This window comes from Penicillium arizonense, assembly GCF_001773325.1.
Source record: "Penicillium arizonense strain CBS 141311 chromosome Unknown PENARI_contig008, whole genome shotgun sequence".
NCBI lineage: Eukaryota > Fungi > Ascomycota > Eurotiomycetes > Eurotiales > Aspergillaceae > Penicillium > Penicillium arizonense.
Window position 1 is genome coordinate 920,971 of NW_019173285.1, and position 26,128 is coordinate 947,098.

General features: G+C 50.4%; 11 protein-coding genes across 11 annotated transcripts; 6 read left to right on the top strand and 5 right to left on the bottom strand.

Moving 5' to 3' along the window:
• Nucleotides 1–534: 534 nt before the first annotated feature.
• Nucleotides 535–4,470, top strand: PENARI_c008G05413 (ankyrin repeat domain-containing protein; the record flags this gene model as incomplete). The annotated part of the gene is made up of 1 exon (XM_022631459.1): nucleotides 535–4,470. The coding sequence occupies one exon, from the start codon at nucleotides 535–537 to the stop codon at nucleotides 4,468–4,470; it is 3,936 nt and encodes a 1,311-aa protein (XP_022488792.1).
• Nucleotides 4,471–5,247: 777 nt separating this feature from the next.
• PENARI_c008G11036 (uncharacterized protein) lies at nucleotides 5,248–6,151 on the top strand (the record flags this gene model as incomplete). The annotated part of the gene is made up of 6 exons (XM_022631647.1): nucleotides 5,248–5,260; nucleotides 5,444–5,464; nucleotides 5,604–5,668; nucleotides 5,733–5,801; nucleotides 5,884–5,979; nucleotides 6,041–6,151. 6 exons carry the CDS (start codon nucleotides 5,248–5,250, stop codon nucleotides 6,149–6,151), a joined length of 375 nt encoding a protein of 124 aa, XP_022488825.1.
• Nucleotides 6,152–6,386: 235 nt separating this feature from the next.
• On the bottom strand, nucleotides 6,387–7,433 carry PENARI_c008G12270 (PQ-loop repeat-containing protein; the record flags this gene model as incomplete). The annotated part of the gene is made up of 3 exons (XM_022631685.1): nucleotides 6,387–6,981; nucleotides 7,055–7,312; nucleotides 7,366–7,433. The coding sequence occupies 3 exons, from the start codon at nucleotides 7,431–7,433 to the stop codon at nucleotides 6,387–6,389; spliced, it is 921 nt and encodes a 306-aa protein (XP_022488454.1).
• Nucleotides 7,434–7,999: 566 nt separating this feature from the next.
• ish1 (double-strand break repair enhancer MSC1) lies at nucleotides 8,000–9,745 on the top strand (the record flags this gene model as incomplete). The annotated part of the gene is made up of 5 exons (XM_022631511.1): nucleotides 8,000–8,084; nucleotides 8,132–8,182; nucleotides 8,233–8,380; nucleotides 8,430–9,221; nucleotides 9,271–9,745. The coding sequence occupies 5 exons, from the start codon at nucleotides 8,000–8,002 to the stop codon at nucleotides 9,743–9,745; spliced, it is 1,551 nt and encodes a 516-aa protein (XP_022488512.1).
• A 426-nt stretch (nucleotides 9,746–10,171) lies between these two features.
• Nucleotides 10,172–10,913, bottom strand: PENARI_c008G08826 (cytochrome b5-like heme/steroid binding domain-containing protein; the record flags this gene model as incomplete). The annotated part of the gene is made up of 4 exons (XM_022631557.1): nucleotides 10,172–10,402; nucleotides 10,503–10,740; nucleotides 10,830–10,854; nucleotides 10,907–10,913. The coding sequence occupies 4 exons, from the start codon at nucleotides 10,911–10,913 to the stop codon at nucleotides 10,172–10,174; spliced, it is 501 nt and encodes a 166-aa protein (XP_022488485.1).
• Nucleotides 10,914–11,481: 568 nt separating this feature from the next.
• PENARI_c008G00382 (uncharacterized protein) lies at nucleotides 11,482–12,976 on the top strand (the record flags this gene model as incomplete). The annotated part of the gene is made up of 2 exons (XM_022631277.1): nucleotides 11,482–11,588; nucleotides 11,638–12,976. 2 exons carry the CDS (start codon nucleotides 11,482–11,484, stop codon nucleotides 12,974–12,976), a joined length of 1,446 nt encoding a protein of 481 aa, XP_022488734.1.
• A 538-nt stretch (nucleotides 12,977–13,514) lies between these two features.
• On the bottom strand, nucleotides 13,515–13,841 carry PENARI_c008G01619 (translation machinery-associated protein 7; the record flags this gene model as incomplete). Its single annotated transcript, XM_022631317.1, has 3 exons — nucleotides 13,515–13,612; nucleotides 13,669–13,758; nucleotides 13,820–13,841. The coding sequence occupies 3 exons, from the start codon at nucleotides 13,839–13,841 to the stop codon at nucleotides 13,515–13,517; spliced, it is 210 nt and encodes a 69-aa protein (XP_022488696.1).
• Nucleotides 13,842–14,342: 501 nt separating this feature from the next.
• PENARI_c008G09029 (putative serine/threonine protein kinase (Prp4)) lies at nucleotides 14,343–16,793 on the top strand (the record flags this gene model as incomplete). Its single annotated transcript, XM_022631571.1, has 3 exons — nucleotides 14,343–15,049; nucleotides 15,100–15,320; nucleotides 15,376–16,793. The coding sequence occupies 3 exons, from the start codon at nucleotides 14,343–14,345 to the stop codon at nucleotides 16,791–16,793; spliced, it is 2,346 nt and encodes a 781-aa protein (XP_022488856.1).
• Nucleotides 16,794–20,427: 3,634 nt separating this feature from the next.
• Nucleotides 20,428–21,725, top strand: PENARI_c008G01799 (serine/threonine-protein kinase; the record flags this gene model as incomplete). The annotated part of the gene is made up of 2 exons (XM_022631326.1): nucleotides 20,428–21,025; nucleotides 21,076–21,725. 2 exons carry the CDS (start codon nucleotides 20,428–20,430, stop codon nucleotides 21,723–21,725), a joined length of 1,248 nt encoding a protein of 415 aa, XP_022488667.1.
• A 1,216-nt stretch (nucleotides 21,726–22,941) lies between these two features.
• PENARI_c008G07508 (SDR family NAD(P)-dependent oxidoreductase) lies at nucleotides 22,942–24,136 on the bottom strand (the record flags this gene model as incomplete). Its single annotated transcript, XM_022631517.1, has 4 exons — nucleotides 22,942–23,338; nucleotides 23,467–23,618; nucleotides 23,724–23,911; nucleotides 23,965–24,136. 4 exons carry the CDS (start codon nucleotides 24,134–24,136, stop codon nucleotides 22,942–22,944), a joined length of 909 nt encoding a protein of 302 aa, XP_022488871.1.
• Nucleotides 24,137–24,535: 399 nt separating this feature from the next.
• Nucleotides 24,536–25,869, bottom strand: PENARI_c008G00283 (Zn(II)2Cys6 transcription factor domain-containing protein; the record flags this gene model as incomplete). The annotated part of the gene is made up of 2 exons (XM_022631273.1): nucleotides 24,536–25,468; nucleotides 25,522–25,869. The coding sequence occupies 2 exons, from the start codon at nucleotides 25,867–25,869 to the stop codon at nucleotides 24,536–24,538; spliced, it is 1,281 nt and encodes a 426-aa protein (XP_022488614.1).
• Nucleotides 25,870–26,128: the final 259 nt, after the last annotated feature.

Sequence of the window (26,128 nt, forward strand, 5' to 3'; positions counted from 1 at the left end):
GCTATGGTTTATCTTTATATCCCGTTGAAAAAGCCACCAGTATGTATGTTCGCCTGGGCGTATCGACACGTCAGAGATCAACATTTACGCAAGCGCCCGTAAGTATGGCATCGAAACAAAGAGTCGGCGAATAGGAACGCATGTCTCGGCGCCATTTCTGCAAGTCTAAGTCGCCAGGGACGTTATTGGCAGCATCGCTATTGCTCAGCCTCATTGCTGATTTAGATATGGGTGAATGAGCCCTTAATAGTCAATAGCTGGCGATGTTAATCTGCTCAATTACGCTGCACCACAGTCGATTTATTGTACCACCGCACGATTTATTGTATATGGATGTATCGATAGTGACTGAGGATGTCCACGTATATCTTCACAATCCTCCTCGCTCTTCCACCAGTCCGCGCAGGCGGCTGGGACGACTTTTCGAACAATCTCGCAACCGATCTCGCACCATTTCTGTCTCTCTTTGGTGAACAAATAACAAAGCAATACCTAAGTGAAAGCATAACTACAACAGATTATTTTATTTTCGCAATGGCTCCAATGGGCATCCTCACAGCGGTCGTCTCCGCGATCCGAGTGTGTGGGACCGCATCGCTACGTGCCTTCATCGGCAGAGCTCAAGAAGGAGCGGGAAACGCAGAAGCTGAGCTGTGTTCTTCTACAAGCCGGGACGTGTGTGAGCTTTATAACAATGGGGGCATCGCGCGTGTCTTTGGCCGTCCGAAGATCCTAGAGGTTGTTCATGATCCAGATCATGATTTCAATGACAAAAGCGACGATACAGCGGGAATATACACATTTCAAGAATATGTTCGGGGAAAGGGCAAGTGCACTTGGCAGAAGCAAAAGTCAAAGAGGAAGAAGCAGAAAGACCCGGAGTCAGACTTGAAAGAGGACTCTCCTCACACAGTTTTTTCTCCGAATCTCTCCCTAAATATCGGGATTAAGAAGCAACCCAATGCTGTTTTCAATGCAATTGCTCTTGGAGGTCTGATTCTGCAATCTGCTGTTTTAGTTTTCGCTGGCGTTGTAACATACTATCTGAGATGGGAGAAGAATGGCAGTCGCCCGGAGTCCTATGCATGTCCACTGCTGGTAATTGGGACTGTCCTGGTCTGCGGCGGAATGTTTTATTGCGCTTTTCTTGTGGGCCAGAGCACGGATGAAGATGTCTGGCTTCGACAAAAGAACTATACAGACAACTCATCTATGTATTGGGTACAGCCTGGAAATCAGATAGTTGGTGATCAAACTTTTGACGCCTTCTCGCATACGGATTATGACGATCGACTGGAAAAGTACACGACTTCAAGGAGGAAAAACGGGCCTAGAGAATGGAAATTCGAAGTCTGGACAGCCATCGGAACCACTATCTCCGGCTTTGTCCTCCAGTTTACTGGCCTCCGCGGTATACACTCGGCAGTTGCCGTGGCCCAGCTGGGAATCGTCCTGGTAATGAGCACGGCGCGGGCTGCCCTTCGCATGGAGCGGTTCAAGTCCGACGCAAACTCCTTTGCCAAGTTTCCAGATGAAATCCTTGGTCATGAACTAGACTGGCTCGCCTTGCGTATTGGTCGGAACATCATTGAGAAGGATTTGAAAGATGCCATCAAAAAAGAAATCGGAAAAGACGATTCGTCACTTTGGTGGTCGTCTTCCAGTCTGTCCTCCAAATCATCTGCCCGATCACCTCCCAGTCCTCAATCTCGTTACCTCTGGAGATTCAAAGGTGCGCCTAATACGGACAGAATCAGCCTCAAGGATCCAACTGCCAACATGCCCCATAATGCTGCCGCTATATTATTAGCGTATCGGACCCGCCTCGCATCACTTACAGTTTCATCCACTGCCCCGGCGAGAAGTTTCAGGAGTGAGATGGTCGAGGTCCGAACCGAAAGCCAACAACTGGCCGCTTTGATTGAGGCTACGGTGGACACCATATTCTCCAAGGCCGAGATCAAGAAAGAGTGGAAGGAAGCCATATCCATGTTTTGGGGCATTGACTGCGCCATTTCCGAACATCTCAAGGACACTACGATATCTTCGAAGGATCACAGGCTCTACCTAGAATTCACTCGTCAAAAGGATCTGGACACTGGGAAATACTGGGTACTCAAAAACAGTATGGAGCTCGAAGGTCTCCTAGGACTGTGGGTGTGGTCACTGAAGTCAGATCCAGCTATAGAGGTACAAGATCCAGACACTGGCCTCACGAACTCCATAGCTGGCAGAATTAAGGCACGACGGGTCCTTCCAGCCGAACAAGTGATAAAAGCAGATTTGGGGATATGGCTCGGTGACGACCTCAATAGTATGACGAAATACACTTTACCCTCCACCTCCGACCTTAGTGACATGAGTGCCATATGGAAAAAATGGGGGAAGACGGTCGAACAGACGAAAAACCCACTGCCAGTCGAGCACAATGTAACGCTGGTTCGTTTCTTTGGCCGCAAAGCTGCACAGTCGTCGCAGAGTCAAGTCTCCAAGACATCCAGCCTTTTCTCCGCTCCGATCAACGGCTCCCTCGTGTCAGCATGTGCTCAGGAGATATTTTCGTCGTTTCTTGAGAGCATTCTTGACATTGTGGATGACGTTGGACCTGTTGATCTTCAAGAAACTGAACCTTTTCGACTCCAGAACAGCCTGGTGACTGAGGTTGTTACATTATTTGCGCAGATGCAATTGGGCACAAGACAGGAAGCTCTTCTTTGTGTCGTGCCGTTGATGATATCTCACCTTAAGACGCCCTCTCCAGCAAGTGTCTTGGCCGCAGCGGGGAAAAGTGCAACCAAGCAACGCCGAAGCAACGAGTGGAAAAAGGCCGAAGAAATGCTACGATGGGTGTGGAGAATCTGCATTCAATCTCAATCCTCCCTTGCAGATACGCCTGATGAAGACGGGAACCACCAACGGGCTTCTAAATATACTCTTGCCGAGCTAGCGACGATTGCTCTGGGGGAATTATATCGATGGGCCCTAGTGGATAAAAGGACATTCGGTATGGATGGAATCTCCTGGCTCGAGAAACAGAAGTCTAGCCACTCGGTATCTATATGCGAGGTCATTGACCGCTATGTTGCTGTTGCAAATGGGGTTGAACGAGATGAAGTTAGCAGAACTGACCTTTTCAGCACAACGGAGAACGGCTGCTTAACTACAACATTGCTCGCTCTCACTCGTCCGGCATCCAATATGGAGAGCGAACAGAAAGGGAATGCCCTTTGTTTAGCGGCTAAGCGTGGCTGGGCTGAGGTCGTACGCGCGTTGCTTGAACTCAACACTGAGCCGGACTTTCAAGATGCAGCAAGCAGAACGCCGTTATCATACGCAGCAGCAAATGGGAACGTCGACATCGCAAGAGAACTGATATACTCGGGGAGCTTCCCAGACTTGGGGTGCCCGCGAAACAGGACACCTTTGTCATATGCGTCAGAGGCAGGGGCTTACAGGGTTGTTGAGCTATTGCTAAGAGATATACGTGTCTCTCCGGACCACAAAGACAGCAGCGGATTGACACCACTGTGTTGGGCGGCGAAAAACGCGCATGACATTGTCGTCGAGCAGCTACTCGACACCGGTAAGGTCGACCCGGACGCGATGAAAAGCGGTAGAGGAACTCCCCTATGGTGGGCAGCATTGGAAGGCCATGATAGTATTGTGCAGCGGCTACTCGATACCGGCAAGGTTGATCCAGATGCAAGAAATGGCAATGATCAGATTGTTAAGACACCACTAAGCAACGCGGCAAGTAAAGGGCATGGAACCATCGTCAAGCTGCTACTTGAGACCGGCAAGGTTGACCCAGACTCGAAAGATAATGGGGGGCGGACGCCATTGTATTGGGCGGCAATAGAGGGGCATGAAAAAGTCGTGAAACAGCTACTCGAGACGGGAAAGGTCGACCCAGACGCGATGGATAGTGGTGGATGGACGCCACTGACCAACGCAGCCATCAATGGTCATGAAACCATCGTCAAGCTGCTACTTCAGACGGAAAATATCGACCCAGACACGATAGATCAACGTGGACACACGCCACTGAGCTACGCAGCCCGCCATGGACATGACCATATCGTCAAACTGCTAATTAAGACCGGTAAGGTCGACCCGAATGCGAGGGACGATTGGAACAAGACGCCATTGCATTGGGCCGCACGATTTGGGCGGAGCACCGTCGTCAAACAGCTACTTGAGAACAGCATGGTCGATCCGGACGCCAAGGACCTTCAGGGACAGACGCCTTTGTGGTGGGCAAGGGATTCTGGACATGATACTATCGTCACGCAACTACTTGAGACCGGCAAGGTTGACCCGGATCCAAAGGCGACTTGCGGATATTTCGAGGCCAATTTGGCAGCAAGAAAGTGGAAGCACCCGAAAAGACCGGGGGAGTACTCGACTTTTCAGGTTCTGAGCGCGGCGAGATTGAGCGAACCCAGATATTTCCCTCGTACGAGTTCTTGATCCGCTTTTAATGGTAAATGCACAAGTCTTTGTGGGAGGAAAAATTAGGGCTACTGCTTTTGTAATATTAAAAGACTGTTAAATACAACCACCTGCTTTTGAGACTGCGTAGGATAATCTCGAAATCTTGTTTCACCCTACTCCTCCTATATGCTAGGACACCTACTGGGATGATGTCCTCAGAATATCAGACATCGAATTGGCTTCTATCCTTCTTTCTTGACAGCAGAAACCTATGTTTCGGCTTTATGGGAATTATAATTTCAACGAGAATGTACCAGCATTGGGCTATGGCAATTGTATGAGTCAAAGACAGATATACAGTGAGCACTGACCTCAATGTGCCGACTTGCTGCCCAAACACTAGGAATTATCGAGCGCCTGACAACTCTGATTATGAGTATACCTATTAGGTACCTAGCAGAGAAAGAAGAGATAGTTTGTATCTGCCAAACGAGGGATAAACATCGCAACTTTCTAGGTATACAAAGCCGACCCAGGAACTCGCGGAACTCGCGTAGACTCTACAGATGCATAGTTGAGTTAGTAGGCAATGCGGTTATTCATAGGCAAATAAAATAGTTAGACGTCTATGTCTCATACAACCTTGGAAGAGCAATGTTCAAAAGTTGCAGAATGTATATGGCATAAGGCGGAAGGGCGGCAGAAATACATTTCATGCCCCACAACCCCTCATCAACAAATACCTTCTTCCTCATCTCTGTTCTCTTTGAACCACTTAAGCTCCTCTCGGTTTACTCATACAACTCATTCAAAATGCCCGGACCCGGTACGTCTTATTTGAGAATACCCTGAGCACTCTCCCGCTCCTATCACTCTCGCAGTACTCTCAGCCTCAGTCCCCAGACGGCAATGCGATGCGTGAACGGTTCTGCGCAGCTGAGGGATTACTGAAGATCGAACCAAAACTTGACATGGAACAAAAATTGGCTAACATATTCACCCTATCTAGACCAATCAGGCCCAATCGCCCGTACGTCCCTCACTCCTTCTCATAAATCCAGCAATGCGCCCCGTTCCCGATCTTCTCCCCGTTGAGCTGTGAACTATGCCTCAGTCGGCAATGGTGCAATCTATACATAGGAGCCTATCCTGACTTACCGGCCCTACAGAGGAATTCCTGAAGTTCTACTATGAGAGCTTGGAGGGAGATCGCCAAAACCTCGCTCCTCTCTACGTAAGCCAACTCTACCCGGGACTTGAGGCAAGACACCGGATACTCATTCAAACATTCTCAACAGCGTCCTGAATCCAAGCTCACCTATGAAGGCGAAACCCTTGAGGGCGAGGAGCTCCTCAAGAAGATTGCCGTGCGTGAACCCCCAAATCGGCGCTATAAAGGGCTCCTCTTGACAAGAAACTGTGTATGCTGACACCAGACGGGTTTTCTAGGGCATGCCCCAGGTAAAGCGCGAGCTTGTCAGCGTGATGTCCCAGTCTTATGAGAATGAGACTGCCATCATGATCATGATGCATGGTCACCTCCTCGTACGTCATATGAATATATCATTGTTCTGGTTTCCTGGCTAATAATACTTTTCAATAACAGGCCGACGACACCCATCGGATGAACTTCATCCATGTCTTCAACCTGCGTCGCGATGCCGGCGGAAACTACTTTGTGAACAACGAGATGTTCCAGCTGGTCTACAACGCCTAAATCATAGACTCGCAGATAATGGCCATGACAGAATGATAGGAGGAATGATTTTTTTGTGAAAAGGATACCCCTTGATGGGGCTAACCAGAACCAATTGTGTCGCAAAGGATCTACACGCCTCAATCTTCGATATGAATGAAGTCTATTTGGACCAATATAGAAACACATAAGATTTCGCTCTATGTAAAGCTACAAAATAGCGTGGTTCCACCATGCCACATCTATGAGCCGCAAATCAATGGCTCTGAAGCAATGGCGTTTCTTCAGATGGGCCCTCCAAAGGCTCATGTTCGGCTCGCTCATCAGCAGGGGCAGCCCCATTCAAAGCCCCATTCTCATCAACATGATGCCCCGCTACCCCCTTATGGTTGGACCCAAAGTATTCAAAGTAGATCGCCATCACCAGCAAAGAACCCTGCAAGCAGGCTGTGACAACCAACACACCCCATATACTCCAACCGGCCCATCCCTTGCGCGCAGCCAAGCTGCTCGCCCAGACAAGACTGCCAGGTGTCTGGATGCACATCATCGGGATACTCAAGCTCCCCACACAGCGCAGCCGGAACGTGGTATAGATCTGCGGGAAGTACTGAATGGATGCGAGGACGGCAGACAGAATACCGAGGAAGTTCGCCCAGGCCGGCATAGCGGCTGGTTGGCGGATGTTGAAGGCGACAGATATTATTATCGTTGCGAGCGCATGGAGCAGGCATAGCCCTGTTACGACCAGCGCGGTGCGGTAGGTCGGTCCGTTGGGTGTGGAGGATACAGCGCTTACCGGGTCTGTTGGGGACGTTGCTCGTGGGAAGTAGATCACGAATAGGAGCAGACTAGATGGGATACATTAGGATTTCACTTCTTATGGTACATACCATTTCAAGACCCGGTCGGGCATGGACTCACATGGTGAAGAAACAGAGCCACTGCGTGCCCACTTGGACGACGCCGAGCAGCCCTGCGAAACATGCCACGCCGCTGATCTCCTGGCAGCAGGCGACATCTTGGGCTGTGGATGGAAATACTAGGATGTTGGCAAAGGCTGATGTACCGGATGTTACCCCTAGTAGCACGAAATAGGGCGATATCCCGAAGGAGCTTCGGCGGGCAATGATGCGGATATGTTGGGGAAGGTATGAAAGGAGAATGCCGAAGACGATCAAGCTGAGGTTCCTTGTTAGTTACTGGATGTTAGTTTTGGGTATATGAGAGCATACACTGATAACACGGTTTGGAAGGCGTTGGGCGAGGCCAGCTCACGGCAGTATGGCGTTGATGGGTCCATGTTGGAGAGCTACGGAGCTGAGCTCAGAGGTCGGGGTAGCCCGTAGGTCGCAGGGAGCTGGAGCTAGAGCTAAAGCTAGAGCTGGAACTAGTGAGAGAGGATCAACCGGATCAACCTACGGATCACATCCAGATCAAAAAGTGTTCAGTCAATGCAACTGCGTAGGGGGATCAGGGGAGAAGACAATCCCCGCACAAGGGTCCCTGTTGGGTATTCGTGCCTCGGCGCCTGATGTTAGCTTCAATTTCAACTTCACTCTATACAATGTTCACTCTATAGTATCAAGTATCTGAACGCAGGTCCAGTTAATGTTTATTTGCCATTGTCATAACAAGATTCACTGCTTAACTGCCATGACGGAATACGAAATTGATGAATCATGCATCCAGCCAAGGCAAATTCCCCAACTACGTCACTGCGCAATCATCCCTGGTCCTTTCTTGCTTTGCTCTTTTTAAGCATCTCTTTCTTTCTTCTTCTCTCATGCTTCTCTTGCTAAGTTGATCAAATAATTGTTCTAGCTCTTGCAATATACCCTTCTACTGAACCTAAAAATCAAGGTCAAGATGAAGCTGAATTTGGCCACTGGCCTTCTGTTTTTACTCGCGTCCACTGAAGCAGTGGGAGCTACCAGCTGGTGGAGCAAGGCTGGTGCGTTGTCATCATGACTGAGATAGTTCGCGAGCTAACGGCAGCAGTTTACAATAAATGGCACGAAACTGAGCTCGAGCGATGGCTGTCCGACCATGGTATGATATACTTCTCTGTCCTAGCAGCTACATCGATTAACACTCCACAGATATCCCTCACCCTAGTCCCGCCGACCGCCGGGACCTAGAGAACCTGGTCAAGACCAACTGGGACTCCAGAGTGCAGAAACCTTTGGGATCAGTGGCCGACCAAATCAACGACCAAGCTCACCATGCGAGGGAATGGATCTTCGACACGTAGGTTGTTTACTTTAACGCTGCCAGCAAATGAAACTAACCCAAATAGTTGGTCCGACACTCAGTTGAAGGCATTCCTTGATCGTCACGGCATTCCAGCTCCCCAGCCCCGCAAGCGCGACGTCTTGATCAAGACTGCGCGTGAGAACTATGAATCGATCGCCAAGAAGGTCGGTGAGACCGCCTCTTACCCCGGAGACTGGCTGTATGAGTCGTGGTCCGATTCAGATCTCAAGGCATGGCTCGACGAGCGTGGATGGCCCGCTCCTCAGCCATCAACCCGTGACAAGCTCATCGCCTCGGTGCGCCGCAACTCTCGCATTGCCAGCTTGCAGGCACAGAGAATCGCTGCATCTGTCTCTGCTTCCGCTGAGTCTGCCACGCAGTCCTTGAGTGACGAACTTTTCAATGCCTGGTCCGATTCGAAGCTGAAGGAGTTCCTTGATGAGCACAATGTCAGGGTCCCTCAGGGTTCCAAGCGCAATGAACTCATCGCTCTCGCCCGCAAGAACCGTGCGTATCTCGTCGGCCAGGCCTCTAGTGCTGCCTCGAGTGCTTCTACCGCTGCCGAGGATGCGTGGGGCGCTGCTACCACCAAAGCTGGAAACCAATATGCACGCGCTACCGATGACGTCAAGATGAAAACCGAGGATGAGTTCAACGCTGCACTGAAGGGCTGGTCTGACACCCGCCTCAAGGCATTCCTTGATGCCCGGAGCATCCCCGTTCCTCAGTATGGCAAGCGCGATGAGCTCATTGCCGCCGTCCGCGCCAACGCCCACAAGGCTGCCGGTGGATGGAACCAGTACAACTTTGACACTTGGGATAAGGAGCACCTGCTGTAAGTCAATGTTCATGTCGTCAATGTTCTCACTCGCTGACATTTCTAGGAAATACCTGTCTGCTATGAACAGCAAGGCTGCTAAGAAGGCCGATGCCTCGCGCGAAGAGCTGGTCAAGAGTGCCCAGGACTCCTACGCCAAGGCCTCCAAGGCTGGTGGTGAGCAGTACGCCTCTGCAACTGCCTCTCTCGCCCAAGCCACTGGATCAGCCAAGGATGCCACCTTTGACCGGTGGTCGCACTCCGAACTCAAGAGATACCTTGACTCGTACGGCATCCCCGTCTACCAGGGCTCAAGCATCAATGAGCTCCGAGCCGCAGCTCGCCGCAACGCGCAGTACTTCAAGTACGGCACCACCAACCCGCGTGACACCATCTACGCCAAGGTCGTGGATACCTTACAGTGGGCCTTGGAGCAGCTGAAGATCGGCGCTTCCAGCGGCCGCGCCCAGGGCCAAGAAGCTGCCGATAAGGCGCAGGAGAAGGTCTCCGAGAAGGCCCAGAAGCTGCGTGCGGAGCTGTAAAAAGCTTTTTCTCGAATCCACCTGTTATTTATCTTTCTATTCTACAAGGTTGGATGCCAATTCGGTTTAGCTTCTGTGATATTTCTTAGGTTACGATGATTATGACATTTGAGCTTTGGGTTGCTTTTCGCTGGTTGTTGGTTGTTGATTCAGGCATTGATTTTTGTTTGACTGTCGAAAACAAATGCAAGACTTTGGAAGCTTTAAATCTCCCTTCTTTGATCTAAACAGTAATCGCAAGTTTCTACAGAGATGGTATAAGATAATCCCGAAAAAAAAGAATCGCGTAGCTTTTAGTGCAAGTCAACGATAATGTTAATCATAACCCAAGGTTTCCCCAGTCCATCAAGAACCTGCAACGTTTCCAAATAGGTCATTCTACCCCCAAACAAACACCGGAGATGTATGTTTACTTCATTTATGCCGTCACGACGAAGGAGCCTCAGGATCACCCTCAGCAACCAACTTTCCAACAACGAGGTACTTCTCCAAGAAGCGCTCCTCCCACGACTGCAAGTTCTCCAGCTGATCCTCATCCAAGTCCTCCAGCTTATCCAACGGCGCCGACAAATCCTTAGTCAACATCTCCTCATCGAAGCTCTGGTGAGCCAAACCGCGGGATGCGTCGCGGCCAGCAAAGTTCTCGTAAGGACCGCCCTGTTAAAACCATGCATCGTCAGCGTCTGCCCAGCTCCAAATCTAGACCTAGCCCGAGTATTGTATTCCTAGGTTGGCGTTTCACGGGAATCCCACATACCGGTCCGTAGAAGTTCCTTCCAGGAGAAACATCAAAGACACGACCCCGCACAGCAAGGTAGACGGGCTGATCGTTCAAGCCATTGTATTTGATCAGCGTTTTGGGGGTGTAGGTCTTGAAGACGACTGGTGGTGGGCCGCGCGGGAGGGCGACTGGTGCCTTGGGCCGGAAGTGCCAGTAAACTAGCACCACGAAGAGGGAGAGGAGGATTAGATTGATTGGTGATGCGATCGACATCCTGTTGGGGTAGTGTTGTTAGTTTGTCGAGATTCCGAGCTTGGGAGATGGTACAACTATGTGGGAGGACTTGGGAGTGGGGACACAAACACTTCGGCCTGTGGTACAGAATTGTCTGCTTGCTTGTTAGCGGGGTTGGGCCATGTGGGAGGTGGCACATCGCATACCTGCCATGTTTTGAGGTTGGAATGGAGAAGTCCGGGAATATCGGGATGACGAGCTCCCCGCGCTATACTGTGCACGTGATTGTCATTTGCCGACGTCTACTTTGATATTCAACTTTAGTATGTCAGTGTCTTCTTGATCTATTATTATATCATATTGCATGTGAATGATTGGAGATCAGGCCTCCAAATTGCTAATTTAAAACGCCAGCAGGCCCTGAGCCGTTTCATCTCCACTGGATCACCCCCATTTTAATTTGTTGCCTGACCACTTAGCTTGAATCAGTGATGCCATGTTGTTTCCTTGTCTTTTCCTGTATTCTAGATCTTCTCTCTGAATAACTTCTTGTCTTCGATCTATACATCTCGAGAACCTGGCTCTATATTCCGCACACTTCCGGGCTTGACCGTGGTCCGCTGCCTAAAAATAACGGTCTCAACCCCCTTTCCTCGAGAGTTCTCCCTTTTTTTTTTTGTCCTTTCTCTTTCATCTCATCCTTCTGAACGTACTGCGTGAGATCTCTGCTTTCTTTTGCGACTCTAATCGTATAGATCAGCCGTGTATCACGCAGATCACAATGTGGTCCAAAGGGCCATTCAAGTCTCGACGGAACCCCACATCAAGCCCGTCTCCGTCTCCTCCGGGGTCGCGGGATAAACACAAGGGTCTACCTCCTTTGCCAAGGTGAGTCTAGTGTTTTACAAGTTTGATAGTAAGGTCTAATTCATGATAGTGACTCGGGCGCTGTCAACAAACAAGTCCCATCACATGACATGAAAAAGAGATATTCAGACGTCTCTTCTATGGGATCGCCGGATCCCGGTCAATGGCATGGTAGCCAGAGTAGCTTTTGCGTATCGCCACTGGAGGAAGGACAACCTTTTCCTCCTGCGCAAAAGGAATATCGGGTGTCTTCTGCACCATCTCCAATTCCCATGGCCGATAAAACATACACTGCCTCGCAATCTACACTGCAGCCTGTCCAGCCCAAACTCACTCGCTTCGCTCCTGAGCGACCAGAGGATTTCCCAAATTTCGCGCCTGGGCCACCCTCAACTATAGCAGGCAAAACACGCGCCACCTCATCCCATAAACCATCTGGATCACATACATCCAACCTACTCACTTGGGGTCGCGAGCAGCTCCGCCCCATCAAAAGGCTCAACGAGACGCGAACCCGGATGAGCAGTTTCTCAAAGAGCGAGGAACCCTCTCCAGAACTCAGAGCCAGATCGTCGTCACGTGCGTTGTCAAAGGAAGTGTTGTCAAAGGAAGCACATTCCAACCGGGCCACAGAGCCGAGTGCTCAGATAGGAAACTTGGGTTTCGTCCCATCAACAGTCACGACCATCAGTGCAGGTGGCCCGGCTTACGTGCCCACAAGACCAGCAACAGACCACGCCCCCAGTCACCCACGACCAGACCCGCCAACCTTCAAATTCGACGACGACGACAGGATCGCCAGCATGATGCTGCCAAGCAATGAACCGGCTTCTCGCTTCAGCGGGACCACTGACACGACCACTGACTCCGGTGGTCAGAATGCAAGCCCGCGCGTAAGCTTCCAGCTTGACACTCGGTCCACAGATGACCTATTGTCTGCTTCTTCTATCATGTCCCGACGTCGCCCGGTTCCCAACGGCATACCGATCTCTAAGAAGTCACCGGTTGCAATTGCCAAGAAGCCGGTTCGCAAGCCTACCCCGTCCCAGGTAGCGCAGATGCCTGCGGAGAATCAGACGCCTCCTCCCCCGCCCGAGGGACCCAAGGATGCGCAGGGCCGTATTGAGGCTTTGGAAGCCAAGCGGAATGAGCTTGCCCAGCGCAGATTTACCTTGCAGACTGTTGTTGATGAGTTAGGCAAGGTCATTCAGCCTACCTCTATTGCTTATGACCTGGCCGCCAAAGCTGAGGTCAAGAAGAGTCTTCAGAGTATTGGGAGTGAGATCGATGAGATAAAGAAGGAAGAGCATGATCTTGGAATGAAGATTGCTCGTGCATGGCGCCGATTCGATGAGAAGGAGAATAATGGTGATGGTAATAGTCTCTGGGTCAAGCGTGTCACTAGTTAGTGGCTGTCTATCTTTGTTAATGCTTTTGCGGAGATTTATGCACTGATCCTTTCTGCTATTTTCTCTAATCTTTTTCTTTCTGCTTTTTTGCGCTTTGTTCTCTGGGAGGGTGGCATGTTCTTTTGTTCCGATTATTGGGGCGTGGGTTGTTTTTAGCGTTCAATTTCCCTACTGCGCAACTCTGTAAGGCAGGATGATACCCCCTTCGATTCGGATTGTCTAAGCTGTTGAGCTTTTTCGTTCATTTGTTTGTTTCAACTAGTTCTAATTCTCACTCGTTTCTTTTTTACGAGATTTTGGCCGCAAGAATTGTAAATATGTAGATTTGCGATCAAACGTGAGGTATAGTATGTGTTGGTGGCTAAGGCTATACAAGGACACATAGAGAACCGATGAGTGTTGTCATAATGCTGGCGCTATCATTTGAAACCACCCATCCTCCGCTCTCAATGAACATGGCTCGTGAAAGTCGTGAAAGAGTCGAGGGAAGCCTGGCATCAGGTTCGTTGTGGGGGTTCGCCGTGGTTGTTCGATCCGCTTATTTCTTGCCGGACTTCTTGATGCCCTGCTGGCCGGTGTTGAGGGGACCCTTCTTGCCCTTGGCGGCCTCCATCATGTCCTTCTTAGCCTTGGCATCTACAAAGAAGATCAGTACACGGAATCGGGCGTTGTGGAGTGAAAACGAGACATACCAGCCTTGAGCTTGGCCTGGTGAGCAAGGTCCTCCTCATCAAGTTCCTTCTTATCCTTCTTGGCGGCCTTCAAAGGCTTAACCTTGCCACCTGCAAGTCGCAAAAATGTCAGTGAGTGAAGTCCGTTGAAGAAATCCAATATTTTGCGTACCTTCTCTGCCTTGACCACCCATTTTGTCTGAGGTAAAACCGTGGGAACGGAAAGAAAAAGACCTAAAGAGAAACGGTGTGTTTTGGAGGCGACGTTCAACGGCGAAAAAAAGAGCGTCGAGGGGCGCTTATCATATAGAGGGGACTGGGGTTGACCGCCTACTTCTTCGGGCCTGGCACAGAATCTGCCCTATCTCCAACCTCAAACCGCGATGGCTCATCTCAACCCATCTCCATCATCGACACCTGCATTTGCAATCATCTCTCAAGCTTGTTTTGACAAGCTATGCGCTTGGGAGGATAAACTGATACAAGGCTTTGGTGTGAAGGCAGGCCTCTTACAGCCGGTTGGACTTTCACAACTCCCTTTGCTTTCAGAAGATCGTTTTTCACTGGAGCTTACGCTAACTGAGCGTTGCTTACTTGCTTGAAGCCTCCTCCAAAGGCCGATTCCGATTGAACTTGAAGCGAGAAGAAAGAAGATCACCTGTGCGTGTTGTTTAGTTCCTCGGCCCGTCGCAACCATGTCGCATCACAGATCGAGGTCCTCATCGACCCCTTCTGAGGGTGAGATCATCGAACCAGGACCAGAGATGAAGGCAACTGCGTCAAAACCTCCTTCTAAAGGCATCAGCGTTGACCGTCCCACCAGAGATAGTCCACCCTCTGCGCCCTTGTCCCCATCACTAGATGGCCCAAGTTCGCCACGCCGCCGGAGGTCCCCAAGACCCCGATCTCGCTCTCCATACCGGGATAACAGAGGTTCCAAGCGTCGGCGTGACGATGATTACGAGTACGAGAGCCGATACGAGAGCCGACACTCCCGACCCGAGCCTTCGCGAAATTACGGGTCTAGATACGACGACAGGAACAGAGATCGATCTCCTCCCGGCCGGCGGCCGAAGTCCTACTATGACTATGACCGCGATGACAGCTATGGTGGGGGATTGCGATACAGTGATGACCACGATCGACGCCAAGACAAGCGGCCGCGCACCCGCAGCCGATCCCCATACCGTGAAACGAGAAAGCCCAAGAAGTATTCAGGCGACGAGCTTGATCAGAAGGTAGATGGTGTTGTGCCTTCAGCGGACTCCGGAAGACACAGGCCCACCGAACAGGTATTGAGCGAACGAGGGAAGGCTGCTGTCGCCCGGGATTCAAAGCTTGGTGCTGAAACTCGAGAGAATCAGGAGCAGGCATCTAAATTGCAAGCCTCGGTGGCTGATGAGTACGTTGACCAATAATCTATGTTGATGACATAACTAACAAGCTCTATAGAGAGCACCACCCTAACCCCGAACCCGTGGAGTCGCGTCAATCCGAGCCAGCCGATGAAGCCGCTGAGCTTGAAGCTCGCCGCAAACGTCGTGAGGCTATCCGGGCCAAGTACCGAAGCCAGGCGACTCCTCTCCATCTGAAAGCAGTGGAAAACATCGGTGAGGGTGAGACTGATACATCTACGCCTGGCAGTGAGCCGGCTAGTGCAAAGGAGGCGTCAGGTATGCTTATCCCGGACCATCTTATTTTGTATCGAAATCTAACATGTGGGTACAGATTCTCCCCTAGGAACTCCCCAGGAACAGCCGGTGGATCTCCCCAATTTCAACCTAGGAAAGGATGTTGATTTGGCCAATTCCAAGGCCCGTGTCGACGGTGTCGATGAAGATGAGCCCTCTGCTGCTGATTATGACCCAACTCTTGACATGAAGGAAGAGAGAGAGAAACATAGCAATGTGCAGATCAACAAGGACGACATTTCTTCTGCCGCATATGATGAAACTCAAACAGCTAAACAGGATGTTCTCATCCCTGATGCAAAAGATGATGCATACGACATGTTTGGAGACGACGATGATATGTTCGCCGAAGACGGGCCCCCGGCACATGCCTCAGCAATGTCAGCTGTTCCTCAAGGCAAGGAGCTTGATATCAGTATGATGGATAACTGGGACGACTCGGAGGGCTACTACAACGTCCGTCTTGGGGAGCTGATCAACGGAAGATATCATGTCACGCAGAACCTAGGCAAAGGAATGTTCTCAGCCGTCGTACGTGCAACCGACACTAAGACAGGGAATCTGGTCGCCGTCAAGATCATTCGTCAAAACGAGACGATGCGCAAGGCCGGTATGAAGGAGATCGAAATCCTGGAGCAGCTCACGGCGGCGGATCCAGAACACAAGAAGCATATTATCAAGTTCGAGCGACACTTTGAGCACAAGGGCCACTTGTGCATGGTATTTGAGAACCTTAGCATGGATCTACGTGAGATCCTGAAGAAGTTTGGTCGAGACGTCGGTCTAAACCTGCGCGCGATCCGGGCCTACGCGCAACAGATTTTCCTCGGGCTGAGTCTCCTCCGCAAGTGTAACATCCTGCATGCAGACCTCAAACCGGATAACCTTCTTGTGAATGAGCAACGCAACATTCTGAAGGTTTGCGACCTGGGATCGGCGTCTCCGGCCTCTGAAAATGAGATCACGCCTTACCTCGTCAGTCGGTTCTACCGTGCCCCGGAAATCATCCTGGGCATCCCTTACGATTTTGCCATCGATGTGTGGTCTATCGGTTGTACCCTCTTTGAACTGTACACGGGCAAGATTTTGTTTACCGGCCGAAACAACAACCAGATGCTTCGCTCGATCATGGAATGCCGGGGCAAATACCCGCCGAAGCTTCTACGCCGCGGGTCCCTGACGCCCCAGCATTTTGATGATATGCTCAATTTCCACAGCGTGGAAGAAGACAAGATCACCGGGCGCCTGATTACGAAGATTGTGGACTTCAAGAAACCTACGCGTGACCTGAAGACCCGGCTGATGAGCCAGGGAACGCGCGGAATGTCCGACATGGACGCTAAAGATCTGACCCTGTTCATCGATTTCCTCGACCGCTGCTTGAGTCTGAACCCCGAGAAACGAATCACGCCAACGGATGCATTGAAGCACCCGTTCCTGATGCGCAAGGTGTAACGAAGTGGCATGACGGAAGGGACTACAGTTTCAGCATTGCAGCGACTGCCTGCTGACCAGGATGCCCCAGCCTCCTGGACGGACCCTGTCCGGTCGGCATAAGCATAATGTAATCAAGATATCGGCGTTACAGAAGGATGATCGAGGGTTGGTTTACCCCTGTCAATATGCATAACTACAAACAGTATGTAACTTAGCATCTCCAACCTTTTGAATCCAATCCAAGTCCAGATCCAAACCAAACATTCTCCCGCGGGCCAACAACCCCAGCCCCTGTCGCTATGTGTTTAGATGGGCCCTGTCCTATCTCACCTTACCGAGGGGGTGGCTTAAGATCCATCCAGTCCAACCCCTCGGACCCTACGTACGCAGCGCTGTGTAGCCTCATAACCTCCGTAGAACGTACGAGACAAAGAACAAGGGAACAAGTCAAACCCACTACATCATATCATGCCATACCAACTCGAGTCCCAAAACCTACATCCAGCCCCAGAACCCGAGAAATAAGCAAGCCCCCTCTGCCTTCTAGCCTAGCCTCAACCCTACACTATACTATCGAACCGAACCAAACTCTCGGTGGCAATCTCTCACAATAGACAAAGAAAGCCGACAGCTCCTACCAGAAAGATCAAAGAAATGGTCCATCAACTCTCCAGCCGCCCGACCCAGACTGCCGGTAAAGAACAAAGAACACAAAACCTACATTCTTCTCGGAACATAAGCTACCATCCACTGTGGCTCTAGCTAGTGTTCTAGATTTCTTTCATCCCAAACTCTCTCGCTACCTCGGTTCCATGGTTCTGGAGTGTGGTCTTTCTCTTTTTTGGGTGTGGGGGAAAGGCTCATACCTAACTAGGTAAAGTTAACTATGTAAGTAAACTATGTAGGGTTTATGTTAGGAGTTAGGGGGCAGATGTATCTCAGTCTTAGTATGGCATTCTAGCGGATATCGCGGATACACAATGGAACATTCTTAATCGTGCTCGTATTGGTTATTCGTTCTAAACGCCTTAGGCCACCCGCCTCTTTTCTACTGTATCTCACTATAATATCTGCAGGTCTGCTTATTGGTTGTTGGTTACTGGGTGGTTATTCTTGGCTATTGGCCCGGTCGGCTTGGAACGAGGTAATTGCGAGCGAATGGGAGGGGCGTTGGGGCGTTGGTTGGGTGCCGATTGGGGAGTTTGGGTTTTTTTTTTTTAACCCTTTCCCTTTTTCCCTGCTTTTGCTTTTGCGTTGGGTGGCTAGCTTGGGCGGACTATACATGCACACTCTATAGTTTGGGACTAGTTTGGGACTAGTCTGGTGTTGTGTTTTGGGTTTTGGTTGGATGGTTTCGCTTACTGTATATGTACGAGGTGAAAAAAAAAAAAAGCAATGAGGGTTTTATTGTACATATATGTGGTACATGGATGTATACTTCATTTACTCTGTAGTATGCGTACATTAGTAGAGAATATCATGAGCCCCAACATGATTACTGTCCAATGGAAGCAAGTGGGGATAAATTCCAGAAGCCCCTTGTCCTCGCCACCCGGGTATGAATGCAGTCCAGTAAATAGTAGACAAACCGTGGCAAAAGCCAGCCGCCATCCTAGCATTTAATCTCCGACTTTGCCTACATTATACAGGGATTATACAGGAAGTACAGGAGCAGTCATGATGTCGCGGTGTGTTTATATTGTGGGTCCCGCCACCTGCAGTCCATCTAAGGCAGACTTGGGCGCTGAAGAGGCAAAACGGAAAGAGAGAAAGGGGAAAAGGGAGAACAAGGATGATCTGTGGCGGTCGGCAGCTGTAGCTGAGGCGAACTGACTCGATCCAATGGAGGGAGATTGTTCCACGATTGTGACCGTGTAAGTAAGTACTTATTGTAGGGTGGTGCTGTGTGATGTGCTTTCGTATGACAGATCTGGGATCACCTCTAGCGGTGTAGACGAGACACATGAAATGAGAGCGGGACTGAACCAGAACTAGAACAGAATGAGGACTAGATCTAGAGCTTGAACCAGAGAGTCCCGAACCAGAGTCATAGAAACCTGAGAGATGATTCATGAACAAAAACAAACCCTAATAAGCCGTTCGGGTCCGAGTGATGGCCAGCCGCATTGCCAAACCTGGGGTACATTAATCGGGTACCGGAGCCAAGCTGCAAGGTCGAAGGGGGCGAAACGGGTAAAACGGGCATCACATCTGGATATATCATATTTTTGTTTTCCCTTTGTTGTACATGCTACTAGTTGAAATCGACGTTCGGGTCTTGGGAACCGATGTGATGCATCGGATACTTGCTTGAGGTGATTGGGCCGGCTGGGGCAAGGTCGATCTGGTACCTTTTGGGCAGGGGCCGTGTTTTTTGATTTGGTTCTCACCGCAATATACCAATAGACATGTACTATAATAATTCGTAAGTTAACGTTAACTTTAGTCTTGCTCTACTTGAGTGGGGATGGGGCAAAACATGTCTAAAAACGTCCGACTCGGAGCAGGACATGGCCCTTGCCTATCATGACGCAGGTGGATAGAAAGGGAAGACAAGAGACAAGGCAACCGGGGCGGTTCCCATGAGAATGGCGAAGTCACTAGTCCAGCCACCTTAGAATAGGATTAGGGAGGCAGGGTTGCACAGGACCAATACGAAGACACAAAGACTCCGACCATCTGGACTTCTCCCAGATGGTTAACGTACATTAGCGCCAGGAGAAGATGAGGTGGCCTGTGCAGTGCTCAGCAGGGCCAGGTGTTCTCGAAAGACGAACAGGGCAAATGGTTGGCCATAGCGCCCCTCCTTCATCGCCTCACTTCTAGACTTGGACTTGAAAGTGGGGGGGGGAAGAGACGGTGAGGTTGATCCTTCACTTTCTGTTTCACTAGTTTCACAGTTAGAGTCATGGAAGTGGAGGGTGCCGCATTCAACCAACAGTTCCCTTCGAAAGTGGAAGTAGTATGGGTCCGATCTGAAAGCGGGGCTGGGAAGGGGGCCATGAGGAGAATGCGTTGGCAAATGTGTCAGGAGGTTTAGGAATACGTGGGCGTATTGCCACAGAGGGAGGGCCACAGAGAGGAAGGGAAGAAGGAGAATAGGGGGGAATTCTGCAGCATGCAGTTGATCGTCATGTGGAGCTGACCAATCACGGGCGGTGGCGGATGCCGGCAAGAAGAAACATGGCATTATGATTGGCAGAATGATACACCGCTATAATTATACGCATCATAGATTGTGTGGTATTTTTATTATTTGGGATTATTTTATTATTATTGTGTTATATTACTGTTATCCTCTGTTATCCTACTGTGTTGCTATGTATTTGGTATTGTTTTGATGTGGATCCTCCACGAGGCTGCCATCCTCTATTAATATTCCCCTTCGCCGCTATACTTCCATGCTTATACCTTTACACACTATCTTGCCTTGTTTCTATACTCTCCTTTCTCCTTCTCCTTCATCTCTCTCGCTCTCTTCCTCTTCTCTGCTCTTCCTATTCTCCCTTACTCTCTCACTCTCTCTCTCTCACGGACCACTCATAACCCGAGGATTGGAATGGATGCCTTGTGAATTGCCGCGGACCTAAGGACACTCTTAAATATCCCTGGACATCGTTGCCCTTTCTTTTCTTCCAGGACGACTGTAACAATGTTTCCGGCCATGTTACCAACACCACCACCTTCGCCGACTCCCCGCTGTTATGCTCCCGAGGACCGTTTAGGATTCATCTTAGCCAACCGGCTGCAACTGACCTCAGTCCTGGGTGTCGGAGCCTATGGCGTGGTCTATACCGCGGTGGATATCCACACCAACGTGGTCTACGCCGTCAAAGCCCTCAACAAAAATGGACTGGATCCCCGACAACTCAAGTTCCAGCAGCGCGAGATTAGACTGCATCACCTGGCCAGCCAACACCCCAACGTGGTTTCTTTAGTTCGCATCATGGATTCCGCGGATTGTACCTTTGTCGTCATGGAGTTCTGTCCAGAGGGAGATCTGTTCTCGAACATCACCGACAAGGGCCACTTTGTTGGAAATGAACCCTTGGCCAAGAGTGTATTCCTCCAACTCCTGGACGCTGTACAGTTTTGCCATTCTCTCGGGATCTATCACCGGGACCTCAAGCCCGAGAACGTTCTCGTTACAAACCAGGGAATGACAGTCAAGCTCGCCGACTTTGGCTTGGCCACCACGGATTACTTCACCTCGGACTTTGGATGCGGCTCCACGTTCTACATGTCGCCTGGTAAGTTCAAGCCTCGCGTCTTCTTAACACAGATGACTAACCCAAACTAGAGTGCCAACAGTCCAACGCCCGCCCCATGTCCTGCTATATGTCTGCCGCCAACGACGTCTGGAGTCTGGGCGTAATCCTAGTGAACCTCACCTGCGGTCGCAACCCATGGAAACGCGCCTCCGTCGAGGATTCCACATTCCAGGCCTATCTCAAGGACCCATTCTTCCTGAAGACCATCCTTCCACTCTCCCCAGAGATGGTATGTATCCTGAGCCGCGTCTTCGAGCGCGACCCAAGTAAACGCATCACCATCCCCGAGCTGCGCCAGCTCATTCTGGAGTGTCCCCGCTTCACGGAGAATCCCATGGCCCCAGCCCAGGCCCAGACCCCCTGGGTGCCGGAACACCTCAACTACATTCCTCAGATGCCAATGTTCATGGGCCCCATGGAACCCCTGCATGCCCAGCCGTCCGACTCGTCCTCGGACTCGTCGCAGTACTCGGCCTTTTCCCAGTCTGCCGCCTCCGACGGCTCCGCTATCACCGAGGACTACTCGGACAATACTATGTCGCCGGTCGCCTCAGGCCAGATTCCGGACTGCAAGGTGGTACTCCCGTCCGCTTGCGCTGAGCCTTTCTACCCTGCGGATCCTTTTGCCTATGGGGGTTTGGACTACCATTCCAACCTGCCACTCGAGGTCCCCGTCTAGATTGCACCTTGCTCCACTATGGGAATACCCATCATAACGCATGCTGCATGATATTACGCCCTTTTTCTCTCCACCTTCAGGCCTTCAGGCGTGAATTCTTGAATTCTTGAATTCTGCCTGATATCCATCCTGCATATTTCGGGTCTCCTTACTCTCTCCACTTTTTTCCGCCATCGAGCGGATACCAAAAGCTGCCGACAAAACAACAAAAAGTTGATCGCGTTGATCATGATCCACTGGACTCGGCCACCAGCTTTTCTTTCCTTTTGGATATATTTTTTTCCTCTTTATTTATCCCTGGATTTACGACACCTGCCCGGTTACCCTTTGAGGATTACCAGGCCTGCTTTTCTACTGTTTTAATATTTTCGACACATACCGGAGGACCCTTGTTTTTTTTACCAGTTCCGTGTTAATATATTGGGAACTATGACTTGAAGAGAAACGCCCCTGGGAGGGCTGATGAAACGCGGGGTTTGTTTATTGGTTTCGGATTGGGAGGCGTTGACCAACATAGGTCTGGGATTTGGACGTTTTCTTTTCTCTGTTCATCTTTTGGGAAGGATATTTTGGGATATTTTGGGATATTTTGTATGGGTGGTTGATATCTCTCGGTTTATTCCTGTGCATAGACTTGTTTCCTTTTTGGCATTGGCATTGGCGGGTCCATTCACTCTTGATTCTTACGATATGATACCTCGACACTGCGAAAATACGGCAATCTACACCGCATTTCTACGTGCATTACAATATACAACTTGATCTACTCTACATTGACTTACATGATTCTCTCCTGTACGAAGTACTTACTATACTTACACCCATCTCACCCGCATAAGCCAAACCTTGGCCAAACCCTCTCATCCATACAGACCCCTGTTCCTTCCAACAGTTTCCTGTCCAACGTTATCTCGTCCAACAAGACTCGATCGCATTTGGGGATGTTTCGGTCTTCGGTGTGATGGGCCCGTGCCACCGTGAAACCAACAGCCCGAATGAAACGAAACAACTGGTCCATTCCAAGTTAATAGTAGATGGATCTGTACGTGAAGGTTTCTACTGTAACCCCGTTTATAATCTTCTTGGTTTACGTAGATGATAACTTCCATGGTCGTTATAGATGTATTCACATTCATAATAGGTATGTGAACAAGCAACAGATATATATCCATTCCGAATCCCACCACTTCCATCCACCAAAACCAACAAACAAAACCTACATATTCCGGCCCCCAGTAACACGGATCGTCTCCCCGTTAACATAAGAAAACCAAGGCGAAGCAACCCCCAAAATAGCCCTCGCCGCTTCAACAGGACTAGCCGGTCTCCGCAGCGGGATATCAGGATAGGCATTCGCATCTGCAGCCTTTTTCTCTTCAGCAGCAGAACCCTTCTTACTAGCAAGCTGCTTGCCAGGAATACCAAGCGCGACCTTCGTGCCATCGGGAGTCGTGATGAAGGCGCCTTCTTCCTTGGCGGCTGTCAGGCGCGTAGTTACGTAGCCGAAGGCGATGGTGTTTGAGCGCACGCCAAAGTTGGGACCCCATTCTTTGGCGATTGTGCGTGTTAGGCCTACTACGCCTGCCTTTGCGACGGCGTAGTTTGCTTGGCCTCTGTTTTGGTTAGTTTGGTGTTTGTGGATGGGTGATGGGTGATGGGGTGACGGGGTGGGAGGGAAGGGGGATGTAGAGCCAGCGGTTGGATATGGATATGGGATTAGACTGGGTTTGATGATACTTACGCATTACCATGAATCCCACTCGTGCTACTAATGTTAATAATAACGCGCGGTTCTTGATCCTTAACTCGGAAGTAGGGTGCTGCCGCGCGCACGAGCCGGAAGGGCGCTGTGTTGTGTACGGCTAGCATGGTATCCCACTGTTTATCGGTCATCTATAGACATGCAAAGAAGCAGTAAGTCAGTAAAATATCCTCAGGATACAGTAAGGATCAAAAGAGAAACCGAGATCAAAAACCCCCCGACAACAGTTCACGCACCTTATGAATGACTCCATCCCACGTAAACCCGGCATTATTCACAATAATATGAATCTTGCCATTCCCAAACTCGGCAGAGCGCTTCACAAGCTCGGTAACATAATCGCCATCAAGAATATCACCAACGACAGCGAGGGCACGACCAGACTTCGCCGAGTTGATGGCGTCAGCGACGGCATTGGCCTTTTCTGTTTAGATTAATTAGACATGCACAACTGAGGAGCTTGATTGATCTTCTTACTGGCATCGATATCAGCGACAATGACCTTGGCGCCTTCGTTTGCAAATAGGCGTGCGGCCTCGGCGCCAATTCCCTGGCCTGCGCCGGTGATAATGGCGACTTGACCAGCTAGCAGACCAGCAGGGTAATTGAGGTGTTCATTAACCTGATTCAGGCGGTCGGAGGGGGCCATTTTGGATATTGTGTCTCTTCTGGTTAGAGATGAGAGTCTTAGTTAACTTATGAGACGTGAGAGGGGGAGAGTTTCTTATAGAGAGAGCTCTCGGCGATAGTCACTGCCGAGGCTGTTGCGGACCGAGCAGTGTGGGGTATAACTCCAAGTATATACTGTGCACCACAGACTACACTCATTCACTTTCATACGTTAACGTTATACAGGCGATATGTTTTCCATTTCGTGTTCCTGATATAGCCGACCTGCGTTTACTGTCCAGCCCGTGAATCCGATCCCATCCTTGCCTTCTCTTCTCTCCCTTGCCCGTTTCTCTACACACCCACTTCCATTCATGTCCCACCCTCGGCGCACTGATAACGACAGAACAGAGTTGACCTCCTATATGTGGATATACGTTCAAAGAGACTCGTCGCGCATCACCCGTCGAGAACCGCAGACACATTCCCCCCACGAAGTCGATTGTAGAAATGCCGACACGGTAGCTTCGTAGCCAGCAATGATAGGGAGCAGACCTTCACTTCTGGGCGTACCAGATGAAAGCTGGGCATCTAGATCAGGGAGTAGACCAAAATGATCAGAAGGAACCCAGTGGGCGATGTGTTCTTCTGACGCTTTCGGTTCGGACGGTTCGTCCTCGTTCAAAGTGGGAATTTGGAGATCGGTGGCTGTGGCAGCGATCTTCAGTGCCAGCAATACCTCTCTGCATTGCAGCAGTAAGCCTCGCAACAGGAAATTGCGGATCTGACGGTTTTCTTCGTGGCAGATCTCGTAGTAGCCGTAGCGGATGTCGATGCCCTGTTCTGGTCGTGGGATGCGAGGTGTCTCGCGCGAAACCCAGTATTCGAATAGCTGGAGCGTGAGGTTGAGCACGGAGATGGTTAACAGGAGGTTTGTGCTGTCTTTGGCGCATTTGCTACATTGTAGGAACATTTGGCAGGTGCAGAATGTGCATTTGATTGTCTGCAGGCTGTGGTCGAGTCGGAGTGGTAAAGACCCGGCCAGGAGGTGGTTCAGCCGGTTCATGTGGAACAGTTGCATGTCCAGACATTCGCATGGGGAGAGTGGGTATGGTGATGCCACTGAGCCTGCCAATGATGGGCTGGCTATCCCTTCTGCTAGTGACTCCCCGGATAGAAACGTCGGCGTGACTGGTGTATGTGGATACCCTATACCAGTTGGGATAGCTGGACAGGGGTCCACGAGGTCGGTGAATGGTGAGCCTTCGACTGTTGACAATTGTCCAGGGCAGACGGAGGATTCTAGTGTTGTTGTATTTCCAAAGCTTCGGGGACTTTCCCAGAACCCGGGTTGGTTTGATATCAAACGGACCTATAGTGAATTATTGTTAGAAATGTGCCGGACAGGATAGGGGATATACTAACTTCGTCATCGATTTCTGGGTCGGCAATGTGATTCCCATAGGCACTACCGAGTGGTTCCATGTCGGCCACAGGAGCCACAAGCCGACTACTGCGAAAGCCACGCATAGCCGGCTTCTCCTCTTGCAGTTGACCTAATTTGCGTAGAGTGGCCCGGTTCTTGCTGCCCTTCGGTTTGCCGGATCGGTTGGCGAATCCGTATTGGCACTGTAAGCCGTGGCGCAGGCAACGGGTGCAGACACTCTTGCCAGACAGATTGCATTTCACCTTAGATTGGCGGCAATTTTCGCATGCAGTCCGGAGCTTAGGTGCATCTCCGGCATAAGGACTGCCATTGGACTCCGCAAGCATTGGGACCGTTTTAAGAGGAAGGGAGGAACAATAAGAAAAGACAAAAGAAGCAAGTGGAGTCTTCCCAATAAGAAGTGGATGATACTGTGGCCCGCGTTTGATATAGGGGAAAAAGCAAAATGAGAAATAGAAAGCCAGATGCAATAATACTGTACACATCCAATGAGGCAAACGCCTCACCCCCCTCCCCCTTGCCCTTGGATATATATAAACAAGCTCAAGCTTCAAGGAGCAGAAATGCCACTCTGGCATCCGGATT